The following is a 19,443-nucleotide window of genomic DNA, read 5'->3' as shown; positions in this document are numbered from 1 at the left end:
GTTGCTGCTTGGACAAAAACATTCACATTCATTACAACATTAATCACAAAGTTAAATGGATGTATTTCAAATAGCAACATTAAATTTTTACCATCAGAAATTTTTCAAAAGGAGATTTTAAACTGAAAATTGAATTTATTTGCCTTAAAAAAAATACAGTTACATTTACATCTGCATATGATTAGTTAGTGTAGTAAGTTACATGAATTTTATTTTCCTGAATAGTGCTCCTTTGCTTAGGAACAGAGACTGAAATTCCCTCTAACTCTGAAGCAGAGTAATAGGCATAGCAGCAATACTAGCTGCTCCCAACAATTCACTAGTGTGCCTTAAAATAGAACTGTGAAGCACGTATTTGTAAATGCACTATTAAGCCCAGGTATTTGTCATCAGAATAGCAGGGGTACCAGTTACAGGCTCAGTATGTGAGTCTTCTGTTGAATAAACTGGGACCACCATTCTCTGCATCATTAGATGGCCACATTACCTATACCATTAGTGGGACGGTTTGGATCCAAACCAAGAATGTTGGGGTGGAAATACCAGATATATTAATATCAGACACTAATACCAGTGATTTGAGCCATCCAGTTCCTTAACTCATGTAAAAATCTCACAAAAGTAGAGGAAACATCTTGGAAAGAGCTTGAGTGTAGAAAATTTGGAGCCTGCCACTTACCATTTGTTTAGACACTTTTTGAATACAGACAAATGCAAATAAAATTACAACCTTTTCCACAATAACAGTGGTTTATTGTGAATATCTAAGGCTATTTCTCTGACTAGGGCTTAGACTCTGATTTCAGGTGGTGTTTATCAGAAACTCTGCATATTATTTCATGGGCTGGACAGAAGTTCTTTGGAAAAAAATCCAAAAAACACACACACAAAAACACCAACAAACAAGAGTTTTGTGGGATTTTGTGGTGTATTTTCAATAGAATATAGTCAAAAACTGTATAAGGTAATTGCACTACTTCAAACTAAATGTCTTGAAAGAGATTAGAGATACATGTTGGTTTCCCCATTGCCTTTCTTGCATATCATTCTCCTCTAAATTAAACCCCTTTTCAAAGGTGTAGCATTTGCCCAAACTTGAAAGATGAACCCTTCACCTTCCCTAAACTTCACTAAACCCTTCCACTGGACTTCTTTACAGTGAAAGGAAATGGTGTATGTAAGACAGGACACTGAAACTCTAAAAGATAGTGTTTTATACCGTTCTTATCTCCTCTGGTCCCATGGAAATAAGACTAAATAGATTATGATGCATCACCTATGAAGGAATAAAATTTCATTTATGAATGAGCTATTGAGAATATTCATTATGAGGGAGCAAAGAGAAATAGAGCATGCAACATTTCCTGTCATTCTTATTGCAGTATTTCAAAATTATTTACTTTTAATTAAATAACAGTTTACTGCAATTTGTAGAAAAAAACCTAATGGTCAGATCTGTGAGCATCATAATGAGTCTTTTAAGTGAATGAGGAACACTGGATTTGGGCCATACTTTATACTGCTTTCTGTCTGCTCTGTTGGCATGTAACTGCAACCAAAATGAACAGGAACAGTAATTTTCTTCTGCCTGGTATATATACTTACATTTAAATTTTATACGTAGAGAAGTAAGCAAGCTCAAAGTAATTTTACTGGCATGGCATAATAATGAAAACAGTAGTGACCAATTAAATAATTAAAAATTTTTTTTGTTGATTCTGCATGGATCATCACAACAATTAAATTACCCATTTTTAAAATTTACTAAACTCTCAGATACTGGGATACCAGGATTAAGTTGGTTTCACCATGGATAATTCTCCTGACTTTCAATATTACATTAGCTCTTATTCATGTGCTTTTGTTCTATAAACAGTTTTCAAAACTCTAATTGGTACCAACCTGAATGCTGTGAGATACTCAACATCACCCATAGGAGGATCCAAGCCACCTGTCCAAGCAATATTTATGTTATACCCTTCACCAGGGCCACTTCCAACCTGAAAAAATAGAAATAAAATGCCAAAAGGAGTGAAAAAGAGGAAAAAGGAAGAGGAAAAGAGAGAGGGAAAGGGGAGAAAAAAAATTCTCAAATGTGCTTTAGAAACAAACATCAAACAACGTGTCAGATCAGCCTTGTTTGACAAGGACTGCTCTGGGTTATGCACTTGTTCTCCACTGGTCCCCTGCTCCCAGTGGACAATTTGGTAATCTGGTGTAATTTAAAGAACCAGAGAAGGACAAGAAAATTAGGGGTAATCATGCAACGCAATTACCTGAAAGATACAAATAAAAATGGGGCTCTAAAGAAATAAACCTAACCTCATTTGGGGCTCCACTGCCGGGGAAGAAGTTGCCTTCATCATAGCGATGGAGGGAAACATACAGGATGCTGGGGTCAGCATAAAAAGCCTGCTGTGTACCGTTGCCATGGTGAACATCCTAAAGGAGAAAGAAAACAGATGACAAATGTAATAATGTCCAACTCAGTGTAGAGAGCTCAGTTCTGCTTTCTTTTACACCCCCCTCCTCTCTCTCTCTCTCTGTTTCTCTCCCTCTCCCTTGCCCTCCTTTTGTCTTTCACTTTCCCCCTCCCTTCACCACCCCATACTTCCTGAACTTTCAGGCAAATTACTCTTTAATGCACTCATTTTTTAAACTGGCTTCTAAAAATCAGGAAACCATAGTGAGCGTGCCCTGGAGACTCCAGATGAGCAGTCATTGAGAAATCCCAGTCCTTTTGTACAATTAGATATTTATACACCGGCTCTTTGTACTCCTTGCCTCAGTGATGGAATCTAGCATCCTGTTTTATGGCGGAATTTTATGACTTATTAACTGCCAACAGTTCATAACCCCTCAGGCTTAATTAACTAGCCTCATTGGCCTCTGAAGAAAGACTAATGTTTAAACTACAAACTAGTATTTTGCAGAAGGATCTATGGTTTACAGAGCTTTTTCACAATTCTTGACAGAACACTAAACATAAGAGTATTCATTGATTTGCCAAGTTCCACTATTGAGGTCAAAGGCTCTGCGACCAGCTGAGTAAATTGGCTTTCTTGAAACATTCAGTTCAGTTCAGTCCCTCAGCAGTTAGATCCACATCAAAAGAGATGCCAGATGCGGAAAGGACTTCATACTTCATTTTTGCAAAATCATGACGGCAACAGTTGAAGACATAGCAATATGATCTCATTAGCTATTAAATCATCTGGCAGATAGGATGGTGCCTTCCACAATCAAGGAGTGACCTTGGCCAGTCTCCATATTTCAAACATTATATAATGACAGTGAATAAAATTCTGTCATTAAATAAAATGCTGACAAAGAAATGCTGACAGTATATCTATAACAAAGGCTGATGATGCAGACTTTTCCTTTTTTTTAGTTTGTTTTCACTACTATTCTGTGTGGTTAGACCCACAAGAATTTTACAAGTGAAAATGAAAAATCCACTTGCCTTTCAGTAAAAGAAAAGTAAAAAAAAAGCCCTCCCTTTGAAATTTCTGATTTAGAGAATTAAGGGGGACACACAAAGTACACTGAATGGTAACACTGTCACTGTCACCCAGTCCATATTTATTTTATAAACAATATGAGGTCTAAATCAAATTTAGTGTCCAAGAGGACACTAAAGGTCACATTTTCCTCAAATAGTGTCCAAAGGTCACATTTTCCTCAAAATGCCTAGACTCCAGGAAGGCTCAAGTTGTACCTCAAGGTGTGCACTGCCGATAGCACAGCAAGCACTGACCATTGCTTGCCCTCCTTGCCAGCTGATGCAGCTCATGAGTTTCACCCACATTGTTCAGAACTCTCTACATCGATTGAGTCCTACTTGTACTGCATTGTGTTTGACTTGGACCTCCTCTGGGACCTCTGTAGGGTAATATTATAAGAGTTTCTTTTCTTTTCTATGTTGAAAGTACTTGAAACAGCATGAGGATGGAGTTACAGCCCAACTGTGACTTAATGCCAAGGTTAAATGTAACACAGACATGCAAAGGAGAACACACTGGTATGAGAGTGTTGGAGATTTCAAGGCAGATAGTGTAGTGTTAGATGGTTCTGACTGGCAAATGAAGTAAAATCTGGCATGCAGACTAATCCCAGAATCCCATTCACTCTTCAGCTGAGACAGAATTAATTGGTTTACTCCAAAACAGACTCAAATCCTGCTAGCATAAATACAAGTATGGGTGATCTTGGAATGAGGATTTCAACAGCCTGACAAGCTATGCTGGGCACATAGATGGATCTGCAGGGACACAGTAGGACTTCATTTTGTTATTTTAATTAGTCTTTCTTTTCCATACATATTTGGGGCTTTAGATATATTCTTGCTGTAACAGTTTCCAAAAGAGAAGAAAAAATGTTAAATGGGCATAGAGAGATCTTTTTTTCTTTTTTTTTTTTCATTATTCAAATCTCAAAGCTAACTTTGCTGCCTAAACTTTAATTCCACTAAAGGCTCTGTTTTGAAGAGCAGTAACTTCTCTGATTAGACAAAGGAATGTGTTCTTTAAGACTGTGATGTTAGCATGTGGGAAATGAGTTCATATTCTGTGCTTAGATCAAATGTATTCACGGTATATAAGTCAGTTCAAAACCTGAGATTTTTCCAAATGGTGGAATGAGGAAAAAAACCCTGTCAGATAGGTCTTTTATTTCAGTGTAGAAACAGATGAAGGGAAGATACATGAAGACATGTAGCAGCTATGAAGACTATACTTAATTTGTAACTAGAATACACTTTAGTGTGTGGGATTGGATATTACTTTTTAATATTTATATTGGAGTAACATGTATAGCTGCCAACTTGCATGGGGTCCTGCTGTGCTAGTCACTATCAAAATATAGTCTTAAAGGTTAATTTCAAGTCTAACATCTGTAATTCCATTCTTTCCTTCAGATGCTCCAAACTCTGTTGGTGGGAATAAAGACATCACTATTAACTAGTTCATTCATTCAGTTTGGCCTGTGATTTATCCATAGTTTGCATGCATAAGAGATTTTCCATATGAATTTTTGTACATCATTGCTCTGCCCATGGAGCAGACTAGGGACTGGACTGCAACTGCTCCAGAAATGAAATACTCTATGTCAGCCACATATTTCTTCCTTTTCACCAGCTGAGTTATTCTGGTCAATGGGACAGTTGGAGAAAGGCTGAAAATTCCCTATCTACTTGCCTGGATAAGGATAGGCAGCTTCACAGGTAATCATTTGCACAGATAATGATTTGCACATTTAACCTTGCCTTGAGAAACTGAAGCTGAATTTCTAAGTGCTTATTGGCTAAGTACATCAAAGGGAAGTACTTTCCCAACAAGGCAAATGTAACATTTACAGACAAAAAAACTTTAAAACATTCAGGAACTTTGAGTAGGCTTTTCCTATTAAAAAAAATGAGAATAAAGAGAGTTCACTTTTGGCCAGAATTTACAGCAATGAACTGAAAGATTCAAGTCAGCAAACAGACATAACATACAGTAGAAGTGAATTTTTCAAAAATAATAGTTTCTGGCAATTTATAATTATGTTTCTAAATGACAGAAGAACAATCTGAGAAATATTTGAAAAACATTCTAAGAATATTTAACCTACCCATATATTTCTCTACCACTCATTTTTCACTTGCCATTGCTTCTCCCACACTCCCCCTTTCTCTGCTTCTCTTCAACAGTCAGTACGCATGTTTAACTGAACAAAAGTGCTAGATGGTAAGGCCATGACTCCACAATAAGATTTAATTATGAGTGCAGATATGAACAAGATTTAGACTATTAAGCCCTGCACTTCAAAAACCCTTTAACATATTTCGTCTTTAAATCTTTTATCACCTGCAAAAATTAATTAAGTGCAGATGTAACAGGTTAGGTTTTGATGCCAGGGTTCATTTCCTGTCTATGCTTTGTCAGACACCCTATTACACCTAGTCATGAACTGTAGGAAAACAAAAATGGTGCTCATAAATCAGCATTCAACTTTCCTTGGGCTGTGCATTGGGCTGATCCTTTAAGTGCAAGGCAGAGCTCCAATTCATTATTCATGAAAATAATATAGCCAACATGCCAAATGTCATCTGCATTTAAATAATCCATTTGTTAAATGTCTTAAGTATTGTGTAAGAATGCCTTCTATTAAAATACAAGACTAATCCAATGAAGTGGATTTTTAATCACATGTCTTTCCTTCAGGGAACCACCAAAACCTGGCACACATAACTAGAAAACTTCTTGGAGAGAATGACCTGTCGATCTGTTTAATAATATCAAAGTTACACAACAAGTCGAATCACTGTGAACTGGGGAAATTTTGTTACCAATGCAATAACATTCTTTAAAGAATATCTGACGACTTAAAGTGTTCTTTAGGGTTTTTTTAACAGTGGAAGTATCAATTCATTTAAGGACCATAAAAGTTGCCCTGATCTGTGCCTTCTTCTCATTAAATTGCAGTTAACACCATTAAAGTGAAACATAGATGTTTATAGCTTCAGTACTGCCATCCTGGCTTTAATGAGTTCCCAAAATCAGAGGAAATGCACACCTTTATTGCTTGTAGGTATTAAAAGCAAAAAAGTCTGACATATAAATACAAATTCATTGTCTTTTACCTAGATGCACTTCAAGTGTGATGCTTGCCAGGAATACATACCAGATCTACAATCAATATCTTGCCTATATTTAGCTTGTCTCTCAAGTATTTGGCAGTAATTGCAATCGAATTAAAAAAGCAGAACCCCCTGTGGAATAGAGAAGAACAGAAATAAGAAAGCAAATCAGTCAGGAAAACAGCTATAAATAATGTTCAGAGCATTTTAAAAAATGCTATATGATCTCTGAGGCCATAAATCTGCTTCTGGGAGTACCTAGAAAGCCTTTTCAGTCATCTGCTAACAATTACAGTTCTTCAGAGACATGCACAATGCAGGTGATTGCCAGTAACCTTAGTGCTCCAAGATGGGCAATATTCCCTGGTACTTACATGGCTGTTGATTCTTCAGCATGATGGCCTGGGGGCCTTACAACAGCAAAGCCATTCTGTAAGAGCAAGATAGGTTTTCAATTATCAGCTTAAAAAAATACTTTACTCAGAGCAAAACAGAGCAGCAGGCAGATGGGATTGAAATCTATTAGAGGCTCTTCAGAAATTTTTCTATCCAATCACCCTTTCATAGTACTGCCAGAAATAATACAGTTGAGAACAGTGGCATATAAACTTATATAAATACACACATGCACATACATACATACACACGCAACATGATCTAAAGAGAAGGAAAAAGGCAGGATGAGAAAGCCCTGTTATCAATTCTGCTGTTTAGAATTCACATTTTAAAAGAAGGTCATCTAAGATCATGTAATCTTAATTTGCTCCAATTTGAGATGCTTCAAAATAAAAGTAGCTTGAGGTATACATTTGACATGGTTAGCCATTGTTGACCTTACCTCTGTATGGACTAAATGATAAGTTCAGACCCACACACACATAATTTCTAACAGTAGAAAAAGGATGACAATGAATATCCCATATTTCTGCCAGCCATAAATTATACTTGGGAACCTGCCATGCTTGCAAGTTAATAGATTCCCTGAAGTCAATTTCTAACACACTTTCTGGAACTGTATATAAATTTCATAAAGTACAGCACTATGATCAGTGATGACCAAGGAATTTTTTGCCTCTGGAGTCACTGAAGTTAAAAGAAAAATGGACTTTCCATCCTTCTAGTGGGTATGGTAAAGAGAAAATGTAGAACTGCTGGCAAGGTAGCTCTATTCAGAAAGTCAGACTATATATTCAAGAAGCAGTGTCTCATAAGGTTGTGTATCATTCCAAATTTCTCTTACCAGAGTTAGATTCAGGAGAAACAACACTGCTTCATTGTATTTCCTCTTTATTTCAGCTACCCAAGATGGTCCTTCTATTCAGCTATATATTGGCCATCAAATTAATGACAATTACCACATACATAAAAATAAGAAATTAAAATCTGTACATGAGATATTGGCCCAACTTGCATTTTCACACAGCTTCACACAAACACTTGGTGTGTATGTATGGCTGCACGACCAACCAAGCATTGTATTTTCAAAGAAGAGGAGATAGGAAGAAAAAGAATAAATTCTGTATTTTAATAATCAGTATTAAAGTATTCCAGTTTGATATACTAGAACTTGATAAATGTAAATGTTTCAGCCTTCTCTAACCTGAAAGAAACATAAAAACTTTTACTAAAGAAACATTAAACTTTCATTCAGATTGGTGTAAATACAGAAGAACATGGCAGCTAATATTTACATTGGTTCCTGTGGAATCTGTTTATTTACAATCATATGAATGTGTGTTTTGTGTGCACCAGTGAAATTGTCTACCTGTGTTGCTTCACTGGCATTAATTTATAAACAAAACTACCAGGTTGTAGTATTTAATTTGCTGCCAGATGTAATCCAAGCAGACAGCTGCAAAGTTTTGTGGAGCATGGCCAAAGTTCTATCAGAGTAAACTTAAATTACAATACCAAGGGAGTGCATCTGTAACAGTGGCTCTTCTGGCCACCATTTAAAGAATCTGAGGGATTTGACATCATGACTTATTTTGCATTAACTGTCCACATTAAAAAATCAAACCCAAACAAACAAAATACAACAACCCAACAATTAAAGGTACAAAAATTATACATGTTCATATTCAGGTAGGTATTCCTGGAGATGGGATATAAATCGCCTATAGATCAAGCACACCAGGAAAAAAAAAAAAAAAAAAAAGGCATTGTGGACTTCACTAATTTGCAGAACTAAACCAGCTTTAGACTCTCAGCTAAAACTGTATTCTCTATCCCTCTGAGGGTATTTTAACATTTCCTTCTCACACAAAATATGACTTAGAAAAGAATTTGGCAAAGAACTCTTTTGTAGCATTTATGAAAAAACAAAGTATATTTATGCTGATGAATGTTGTGATAATGAGGTGAAAAAAGACTCAGGAAAGAGGGTATTACTAGAGAAAGAGCATGATGCTACCTGTATTTTGTTCTCTCGATACTTTTAAGAATTTGGAAAAAGTCCATGAAAGGCTTACAGCTGCCCCTGCTCAGCTAACAGCTCATTATCATCTACCTTTATCAGTATTCCCAAAAGATCAATATAATTAAGATGATTATTTCTAGGAGGATTTCATGGGGCAATATAGAGACAGAAAATATCAGCACTGCTGTTTTTGACAACATGACAGTTACAGTATAGGCTTCTCTTCTGTTCCCTTACTTTGACGAGACTCTTTGGAAACCCTGTTTTATTACATCTAGGTAATTTCTGAAATCAGAGCTTAATTATTACAGTTCTCCACCAGGACATAGGATATTCACAACAGGGTCGTGACCACTTTTCATGAGTTTTTACATCACAAAAAGTTCAGTATTCACATGGGAAATTTTCTTTTTAAAAAAAAAGTGCATATGTTACACTGATGGTAAAATATACAGTTGAATTATACCAAACACTGAAAACTAGTTACCATACAGAATTATCAGCAACTTTTGTGCAATTGATAAAACACTTAATTTCTCCTACTTTCAAACTTTGCATGAATATAGCATACATTAGAACAATGGAACATGATTTTTTTTTTATTTAGGAAATTTTTAAATACCAGACAGTGAGCTCAGTAGACAGTAGCAGAGTAGACAGAAAGGCAAAAATCTGCTTTAAAGATAGAAAGACTAACATACAGCAATATGTTGAAAATGAAGCCAACACACATAAATTCAAAGTGTTTTTGTACAGAGCCTTATTTATACTAGGATATAGACACCTTTATAAGTAGACAGAACATTAAACTGACTGACAGACATGAACATTAGAAAAACGATTCATGTCTGTGCCATTATGTGATTACCTTTATTTAAATTTGAGGATAAAGAGTAAAGCCTGAATAGAGATATTCTAAAATCTGTGCATATTTGAACAACAAAGGAAGAGAAGTCTGCCCAGGCTCAGTTTACACAGAAGATCGACTGTAGATAAACCTGCTGAGTTGGACCTTTAATGAAAACTAAGAAAAATGGTAGTCTTTTTCCACAGTAAGCGAAGTATTCTCTTCTTTCATGACTCTAAATAGGTAGTTGGATGCTTGATTTCCAAAGAACAGAGGTGTACATCTGTCTTGGGGTGACTTTGTGATGTGTATCCCATATCACTGCCCTATGCCCAGAAATTAATTCTTGTCCCTTTCTATGCCTCTAAACTGAGCCTGAGAGGGGGAAGGAAAAACTGAGCAAAACTTTTTCAAAGCAGTTTGCAGCTTGTTCAAGGTCACACAGACATAGCAGTTTTTTCCCCAGCTGCGGCAGGGAAGCGAGGAAGCACCCAGCTGGCGGCGCCCAGAACAGTTTTTGGCCAGTTTCAGCTTCTTGTTCTCCAGAGAGAGACTGAGAGTTGAACTTTTTTTCTTCCCTGGAATTTCGGATTTTCTCCCTTTTCTACTGGACTGCTTCAATATCAGAGCACATCGGGAGGACTTTCCACCGAGCACAGAGGGCCTGGCCCTGGGCCAAGCCCCAGCTCCAAGGAGACCAAAGGGAGGACTCTAACACTTTCCCAGGATTTTTCCTTCACAGCGAAATTTTATTCTTTAGCATTATTTTCCTTTTCCTGTGTGTTTGTTAAATAAATAGTTTTTATCTCCTTCACTTTCCTTCGAGGAAAATTTATTTTTCCCGAACCTGGTGGGGGAGGGGTGGTGACCTGCCTTCTCTCAGAGGATATATTTCTAAATTTGGCCAAATCGGCACAATATCCTACTGTGACCTTCTTGTCTTTGGTGGTCGAGTTAATCCTGTTCTGTAGTGTGTGGGGCTACATTGTTGGTCTACATCATGCTTTGGCATCTACTGTGCCTCTCCATGAACCTTTCCAAGACAAGTACTCAAGACAATACCATAACATGCGTGGATAGTCCAGGGCTTGGAATTGACCATCTATTGCAGAGTTCCACTGGTGTTTCAATTACATTACCTCTATATAGGAGGTAAAACTAGATGTAGACAATTTTTCTCTAGAGCAATATGTGGTCATTGTGGCAAGGCGTGAATGACTTTTCTGTTCACATGACAGTGAGGAGCTTGCTCTGCCTTGATTACAAGAGAACCAAGAGTGACCTGGCCCGTCAGGTACTCCAGGTATGGCGAGAAGCCTCACCGAGAAGCAGTGCATACTAGTTTCAGCCTGGTACTACCCTAGTAAAATCATCTGGCTTTTTGTTGACTTCAAGAAAAGCCATTGCCATGCAAAAAATAGCAATAAACCACAGCAGGCATTCCAAGAGCACTTATTGAAGCAGCAGAAGACTCAAGAAGGTTCAATTCCTTCTTGAACATGGGGATGAGTTTGTAAATTTGTTTACCACACCACTCTGTATTTAGATTATGTGGCCCATAAAATAGATATTGAGACACATCTTTTCAGTCTAAGTTTCTAACAACAGGTCTGGAGCTCTTCCTCAGCTTTTCTTCAAATGTAAAAACTCTTTAATTGCTATTAGAAATTGAAGGTCTTCTTGTATTTTAAGCTGTAAACCCCTGAATGAATGAGCAATGCCATCTATGCCAACTATTCAAGAGGAAATGGGCACTGAAAGAGCAGAGGCTTCATATGAAGGAACCCTTTTACTGTGTAGGTGACTGAGCAATAGAACAGGCTGCCCAGAGAGGTTGTAGAGTCTCCATTCCTGGAGATATACAAAAGCCATCTGGATATAGTCCTAGGCAACTAGCTCTAGGCAGCTCTATTTGAGCAAGGGAAGAGGATACAAGGACATTCTGAGACCACTTCCAACCTCACCTGTTCTGTGTATTTCAGATGGAGACCGGGTAACTAACTGGGGGTGTGAATTCCACACTTGAAGCTCAACTTGCTCCTAAGGTTAGGTGTGGGAAGTTTTTGATTTCTACCTACCTAAGTTCCTTAACCTATCTAGCAATTAACTCTTAAGATTACCGGTGCTTAAACAAGGCAGTCTTGGACATGCACTTGTTTTTAGTGGAAAGGTTCTATTTTTGCTTCAGTGCGCGCGTTTCAGAATGCGAATTATACAGAAATGTGTAATATATCACTATAAAGAAATGTATCCGTTTCTCGTGTCAGAATTTATATTCCTTGAGATACAGATATATAGATATAGATAGATATACATAGATATATATAGATATATATAGATACACACTTGTATCCTTATACAGTCATATAAAACCCCAATTTCTTTATATTTAAAAGGCAGTCCATACAGTGTATCTGACAGGTCTAATCCCTAAAGTGGCCTTAGTGCCATCTTTAACTCTGCTATCTCTGGTGTAGTCAACTCCTACAATAACAAACATCAGGGCTGCTTTAAGTCTTGGCTGCCTACAAGAATCCCTTTGCAACTGGCAGCAGGAAGAAGATAACCATATTCTTACCAGTGCCTTATGGTGTAACACAGTCCTAAGCTATGCCATCCATCAGCGAGGGTAAGCATGAGTGGTGTAAGGCTGAAGCAATCCTTGGGCAACTGTTTGGGACAATTTTACAAGCTACTCATACAGCCAGAGCAGGAGCCAGCATTTGGCCCTGGGGGTCTATGAGTGCAGTGAACAAGAACCTGTGATTTAACAGAGCAGTATTAGCAGCACGTAGATTAAGAAAACAGTAATGGACATGAGGGAATACCATTTTGTCTTGCAGAGGAAGCTAGTACACAGAAATGGACATTAAACACTTAACTCTCATGGAAACAAAGAGTTCCCTGCCTGCTTTCCTGAAGTGGATAGCACCAGAAAACACACATGAAAAGTTGGTGCTTGCAGACTAATTTATATACAACCATGATGGCCTGTTTAGCCACAACTAGTGTTAACTACATTGGGGAAGAAAGCAGACAAAAGAGTTTTAAGTACAGAGTGGTCATGGAGATAAGCTATGTACCACACATATAATTAAAGTTATCTGATTATATGAAATAATAACAGTCATTCAGCTAAAAATATAACCATAATTGCTGGGATAGAGTATCTATGAGACGGTTTAATATGAACTTTCACAATTTTTTTAACTTTGTAAAAGCAAAGAATACAAAGTACTACCTAAAAAACTGCATTGGTAACTTTGATTGATGGCTTTTATCAATCATTAACAGTAGTAAAATAAGTATTCATTTGTACTGTTTCTTACACACATGCATTGTTCAAAATGCTGTGGCTCGGTGTGGAAAAAATGCCTCTTTTTGTGGCCGTCACACATCACTTGGAATTTGTTTTCAAGTAAAAGGAGATTTTTATAGGGCAGAGGGTGAAAAGGTAGAAACAAGGGTAGGGCAGAGGCTGCAGGAGAAATACTGTCCAGGAGGTACCTGAGCACAGAGCACATTCCAGGAAAGGAGATTTTTGTAGGCAAACAGAGGAGCTTTGTGGGGTTTTGTGTTGTACAGGCCACCATGGAAATCTGCTGGCCTGAAGCTTTACCAGAAGGAGGACACTGTGGGACTAGGGAGACATTGTTTTTGCCTATTTTGTCTTTAGAATGGTAATTAATTTTAGGTTTTTGTTGCACGAAAACATAGCAGTAGAGCTGTGAAATATGGCTGAAAGGTTTTTATTCAGAATACTTTTAAAACCAGAAAACTAAGAGGGGGAAAGAGGAGGTTGATTAAGCTAATTCTGTTTATTCACTAGATTAGTACTACTTACCACACGGTGGATCTTCCACAGCCCTGTGTGACAAAGGCCTTGAGAAGAGTAAAAACCAAGCTCATTTGGAAGGAGAGTTTCAAGTTCAATTTAAGTCATCTATGGATTATATAAGGACACCAGAGTAGCAATGACCAAACTCAGGAGGTTTACTTTGGTATTGATTCAACCTAACGTATCAAAAAGAACCATCCCAGGAACGTATCAGATTCTAGTTCAGGGGAACCTCATTTCAATTGCATTCATTCTGTTAAATGACCCTTAACTACCAACACGGCAACTTTACACGTGTGTGTTTGTGTGTGTGTGCACACACATATGATAAGGTAGAAAAAGAGCTTGTGCTTGATTCAGCTGAAGTGGATATTCAAGACAGTCTCAGACCATGCTTTTAACTTATGTGCCTTTTTTCTTGAGTGTTCTTTTGAAAAATTGCTTCTTAATTCATTCAAACTTTTTTTTTTTTAAGCAGGGAATAATCATACAAATCCTACCAGCTCTTGATAGTTTTTGTGTAGCTCTCCTCTGTTTCAAGTTTGTCAAATTAAAAATATACGGCACTACATGTTTCTATCACAGAAAAAAGTGCTACCACCACCAAGATTTACATATTTAAAGGATATGCAAAGTAAACTAGACCATAATCCTTATTATAGGTTCTGTACTTAAAATAATTAATCCTAGCTTATAATAGTACCGAAGGAGTCATCTGAGGCTGAAGAAGAATGTTTCAGCAATCTTCCTTTGTATTTTCCATGGCTACATGGTCTGCTCTGGCAGTGAGTTTTCTATGATGATGGAAAGTCATCTCCCATTGGGAGAATTACTCCCATCTCCCCTTTGGAAACTCCTTCCAAAAAGAAGTTCTTACTAGGTATACTCTTTTTTAATGATATTTTTCACCTGTGTGATTTTTATTCCTGCCAGCCAATTTATAGATATTGAGGGACAGGCAGAGAAATGTATACATTGTTATCAGAAAATAAATTAAGACACATTTAATGTTCACAAAACAACACACAATGAAACAACTATTACAAGAATAAATAACATTTTGGAAGACATTATTCAGGGAAGTACCATTATTGCAAAATTATCACACTAAATTAACTGAATTCCAGCTTTTTAAATGTAGTATTAACCATTTCATAAACACCTAACATATGGCAACAAAACAGGTGGCAGGATAAATATGAATAACTTGGTTAACAAAATGAAAATAACAGCAGTCTAAGCTTTTTCAGGAAAAATAAAAAAAACCAATTTGGCAAGCTAAGTCCTGAAGATAAGATTCTTTGCAAGTTCTAATAGTTAGAAATGAAATCTGAAACTCAAAAAACCACAGATGCAGAAATTTTCCTTATTTTCCTCCAAGACATGTCTAATGTGGGGTTTGTACAACCTCTCTACTTGCCCAGTTGGGCAGCAGGAGGGACATGCCTGCTGTGTAGGACACATGCAGAGGCAAGGGAAGAGTCTCCTGGTGCCTAGCTGCCTGTGAGTGAAGCAGCACAACAGCAGGGAGGAAGGTGAACTGAGCTGAGCATCACAGTCAATGTAAGAGAAGCAGCTGGGCCGGGCAATAAATGAGAAGGGAGGGGAGGACAGCATCTCCCAGTGCCACATCCTTTGGCAATGAACGAGAGGAATGAGAGCCTTAGGAGACACTTCCAGGAAAGAAATGCTCTCTCTCTGCATGTTTGTGGGCCCTCTTTCTGAAGGCAAGGTCATTGAGTAGAGGCTAGAGACAATGATTTCCAAGTTCATGAGCCATACTGCATGCAAGAAATCATATGCTGGGCACTACCTCTATTTCTTCCCCAAGCACTAAGGAATATATCATAAGACTTCTCTTATCTGATAAAATTATTTATTGGATATAGCTAATGACTGTGGTGGAATTCTATTCACCCAGATCCACATACTCCTCTCTTCTAAAAATCTGTAGTCAGGCAGCAGAGTATGAGAAGCTTTCTACATAAATCTGTCGGGGAAATGATAAATGACCAAACATAGATACATAAAAACAGACAGACAAGAGAGGTGTGGCTCTGATTCCACATAACATAAATACCTCATTGTGCATCAGCAGCTTTCCTAATACTAAACAGCTCAAAAAAAGGTAACCTTCATGTAATAATTAGGCTCACCTCCTATTGTAATATTACCAAGATGACATTCCTCAGACATGTAAATAAATTAAGGAAAAAAGAAAAAGCATAGCCTTTGACTCAGTATAACATCACATGCAATTCTTTATTCTCTATTAAATATTACCTCAGAAGTGTATCAAATGGATATTAATGACTGCTCATTATATTATTAAGCAGCCCCACAGAATGCTTAATTTTAACAGTTGTACATAATTAAATAAAAAACATCCAGATTAAGACATCCCAGAGAAGGGACAATTTGTCCCGATTTAAAAAAAAAAACCAAAACAACCAAACCAAACCAAACCAACAAAAAAAAAACCCACCAAAGAAAACTCACCAAAAAAACCCACCAAAACCCCAAACCAAAACTCCGCCCAAAAAAACCCACCACTGTTAATTACTATTGCAGCTATTGTTTTACCTCTCTAGTACTTTCATACTCATCCTTTTCCCAGTGATCAAGGAGATCAAAGAAATCTGATGTCTCACAAGGGGTTTGAACTACAGCAAAGAGAATTCCTCTAAATTCCTGGTCAGTTTTTGAACACTGTCCAAATCAGATGAACAACATGTTGCTGTTCTCAATGAGACTTGTGTGCAATGGGACTGATAGTCTCAGGAAATTCAGAATAAAGAATTTTTTGCCTTGTATATGAGTTTGACTCATGCCCAACTCTGTAATGAATCTCCCAATTGTTTTGCAGACTTTTCATGGTTTATTTTGCAGTCTCTTTTCTTAGCAACATGTACCTATAGCTCCAAACTACTACTATCACTTTGCGCAATAGCAAATGATATCAGTTAAGACCATGGAATAAGCATAGAAATTGAAATGTCCTGTCCTTCCTGAAATTAACTTTATTTGTCAAATCCCAGTCAATATAAGGTACTTGATGTTTGTTTCCACATTCTATCTAGGCACAGTTGTAAAAAATTGGGTTTTAAATTGAATTCATGTCTAAAAAATAAAATATTATATTCAACTTATCTTAGGAAAACCATGTTACTCTTTTTTGAATATACATATTCATTCATCAAGATATAAGAAATTTTTGGGCTGCCTGTACCTAACTACACCTATAAATCTGATAATCCTCATGTCAGAAAAGCACTTGTTAAATTAATTACTTCAGCTTCTCATTTCTGAGGTTTTTTGTCTCATGATTTTGTCTACACTAGACAGTTCTACTCTGAGATTATCGTAATGTCACCATGGCTGTTTCAAAAAAAGGCATCTGTGATTCTGCAGTGCAGTGGGTAGATCTTCCACTGCCTTCTCTGCTTCAATCTGGAGCACTGCTCTGTGGTTACTCATTTCTGTGTATTGTGGGTCTGCCACCGTGAACTTCAGGACACACAACTCTTCTCAGAGAACTGTGGGATTTCAGACAAGTCAGTATGTCCTGTCTCATCATTTATCTTTTTTTCTTAAGATGACACCAAACTGACAGTACACCGTCTGATAGCAATCCACTGTAGTAAACATCCAGGGAACTCTACGGTGTGCTTCTCCACTGCTCTCATCTAGCTGTTAACATGTTGCAGAGCTGTTAAAGCTTGCATGCAATTCTTGGAATCCTCCAAAAATTCTGAGGCTGTAGCAGATCATTCCAGATCCCCATCAGAGCTTAATCCTCCCACTCAGTGCTCACAGTCAGAACAGGCCCTAAATGGTTCCTTCGCATGCATGTTTGCTCAATGAATGCACGTGAAAGTGGTCAACTTCATCTTCTTCCCCTTAGATTTTCACAAGTACATTACAAATCTGGTATTTTCCCTAACAGAAACAGCTCATCAACTTACTTTGCTACAGATAAAATGGCAGCAAGATGAAAAAGGAACATGTAAAGGCATAAAGGTAGACTGGAACGTACAGATCTATGGGTGTAAAATCTTACGGAGATTGTAGAGAGCTCCAGAAAACACTGCAAAAATCCCCCTAATGTAATTTACGATATGAGAGTATTGAGAGCAACTTGCTAGGAAACCCTGGGTTTGAATGGATGCAGTGACAAAGCAAACATAGGAAGACTGACGAAACAGCTAATGTCAGGATTGTTGCATTTACAGAAATTCTGCTAACATGCTTTTCTACTGACAGTCAGGCATTAATAACCCTTCCATAACATTAGATTAAAAATACCACATGAAGATTGATAGTTCATACAGATGCGATAGTGTCATGTAAATCGCTGGGCTTCATGTTGGAAGTCTAGGAGCAGGTTAGATAAAAACCTATCAGGAATGGTAGGAATATTCACAGTTCTTTTTCACAGCAAATCCTTTCCATTTCTGTTTTTCTGATGATTTGTTCTAAACTAGCTACTGGGTGTATCTACTGAATAACTGCCTTTCCAATGTCTCAACTGCAAGTGGCATGAGACTGGTTCAATTCTCTGCATTGTAGAAAAAGAGTCTATTTAGGATCAACAATAATGTTACAGTAAACTACAAAATAGTTCTAAATATAAAGTATGTAGTACTGAATATAAAACATCTGTTTACAGACTGCTGCAACACCAGTAGCAAGAGAAATCTCGCAATAGCTGCTGATTCTTTTTAGCTGTCTATCACAGACATAAATAAGCAAGAGCATTCACACTCTGAGAGTCACACCACAAATGTACAGAGGTAAGGGGTAAAGATTCTGTAGTGGCCCCTGCTCATGTCAAGTACACAAAAGACACACTTCATTATTATTATCAAAACTTGCTTTTAAATTGCCTTAGAGACTGGTGTCCGTCCTACAGTTGCCAAAGATAAAAACTAGGTAAAAAATCCTTCTTCACTTTCATTAGTTTTGTGTATGGAACAACGCACAGTGAGTTACATATTCTACTGTGCCCAGAAGATCTTAAAGGGGATGAAGAACTCATCAGAAAGGATACATAACAGGATCCCATACAATGCACCCCGTCCTTGATCTGAGATTTCAAAATTTGTACACTTTGTGTGGTACCTGGTTTATCATTTCAGTGTTTGAACATAAAAGTTTAGTAACTGCATTTGATTATGTCAGAACTATAGTACTGCATTTCACCTGATTATGATGTCATTGGTACAACAGATATGTTCTATATCTATCTACATATATACATAAATGTATGTCCCCATTCCCAAACAAGTAGATAACATATTTTGATTGAAATAAGAGCGAGAGACAGGAAGAAAATTCTCCAAACAGAATTTAGAGTTTTAAAAATCATCATTCAGTGCTAATTTTAAAATATTTATTTCCATCTTGATTCTGGAAATAGGAATGAATCCATTAGTATGTGGACTGGAAAGTGAATAAACAGTTTCATTAAGGAGACATGTTAGCTCCAACAATGTTTATTGGGGCAAACCTGCACTCCGGCTGCATATGGTGTACCTTTAAATAGGGCCGTTAAAATACCAAATAAAATGTCAAAGTCTGTCAGGTCTGGAGCTTTTATAAATTGTTTAGACTGGCGGTAATTTGGGTTCTGTACATCATGCCTTGCGGATCCCGCGGCACGGAGATAGGAGCGGGAAGGGGCCCGGCAGGAGCGGGGGCACACGGGCTGGGAGCCGGGC

At 37.4% G+C, this 19,443-nt stretch overlaps 1 protein-coding gene across 1 annotated transcript in view; it reads right to left on the bottom strand.

The window, feature by feature from the left end:
- Positions 1 to 19,443, bottom strand: part of HDAC9 (histone deacetylase 9) — a 278,578-nt gene that overhangs the window by 95,092 nt on the left and 164,043 nt on the right. The window contains exons 17-21 of the mRNA XM_008629959.2: positions 12,780 to 12,805; positions 6,994 to 7,049; positions 6,664 to 6,751; positions 2,323 to 2,442; positions 1,903 to 2,000 (exon numbers count right to left, since the gene is read on the bottom strand). Of these exons, the coding sequence (XP_008628181.2) occupies positions 1,903 to 2,000; positions 2,323 to 2,442; positions 6,664 to 6,751; positions 6,994 to 7,049; positions 12,780 to 12,805 (388 nt within the window). The remainder of the gene's footprint in view (positions 1 to 1,902; positions 2,001 to 2,322; positions 2,443 to 6,663; positions 6,752 to 6,993; positions 7,050 to 12,779; positions 12,806 to 19,443) is intronic.

Source organism: Corvus brachyrhynchos, unplaced genomic scaffold, assembly GCF_000691975.1.
Source record: "Corvus brachyrhynchos isolate BGI_N302 unplaced genomic scaffold, ASM69197v1 scaffold142, whole genome shotgun sequence".
Lineage (NCBI taxonomy): Eukaryota > Metazoa > Chordata > Aves > Passeriformes > Corvidae > Corvus > Corvus brachyrhynchos.
This window is presented reverse-complemented; position numbering and strand designations above follow the sequence as displayed.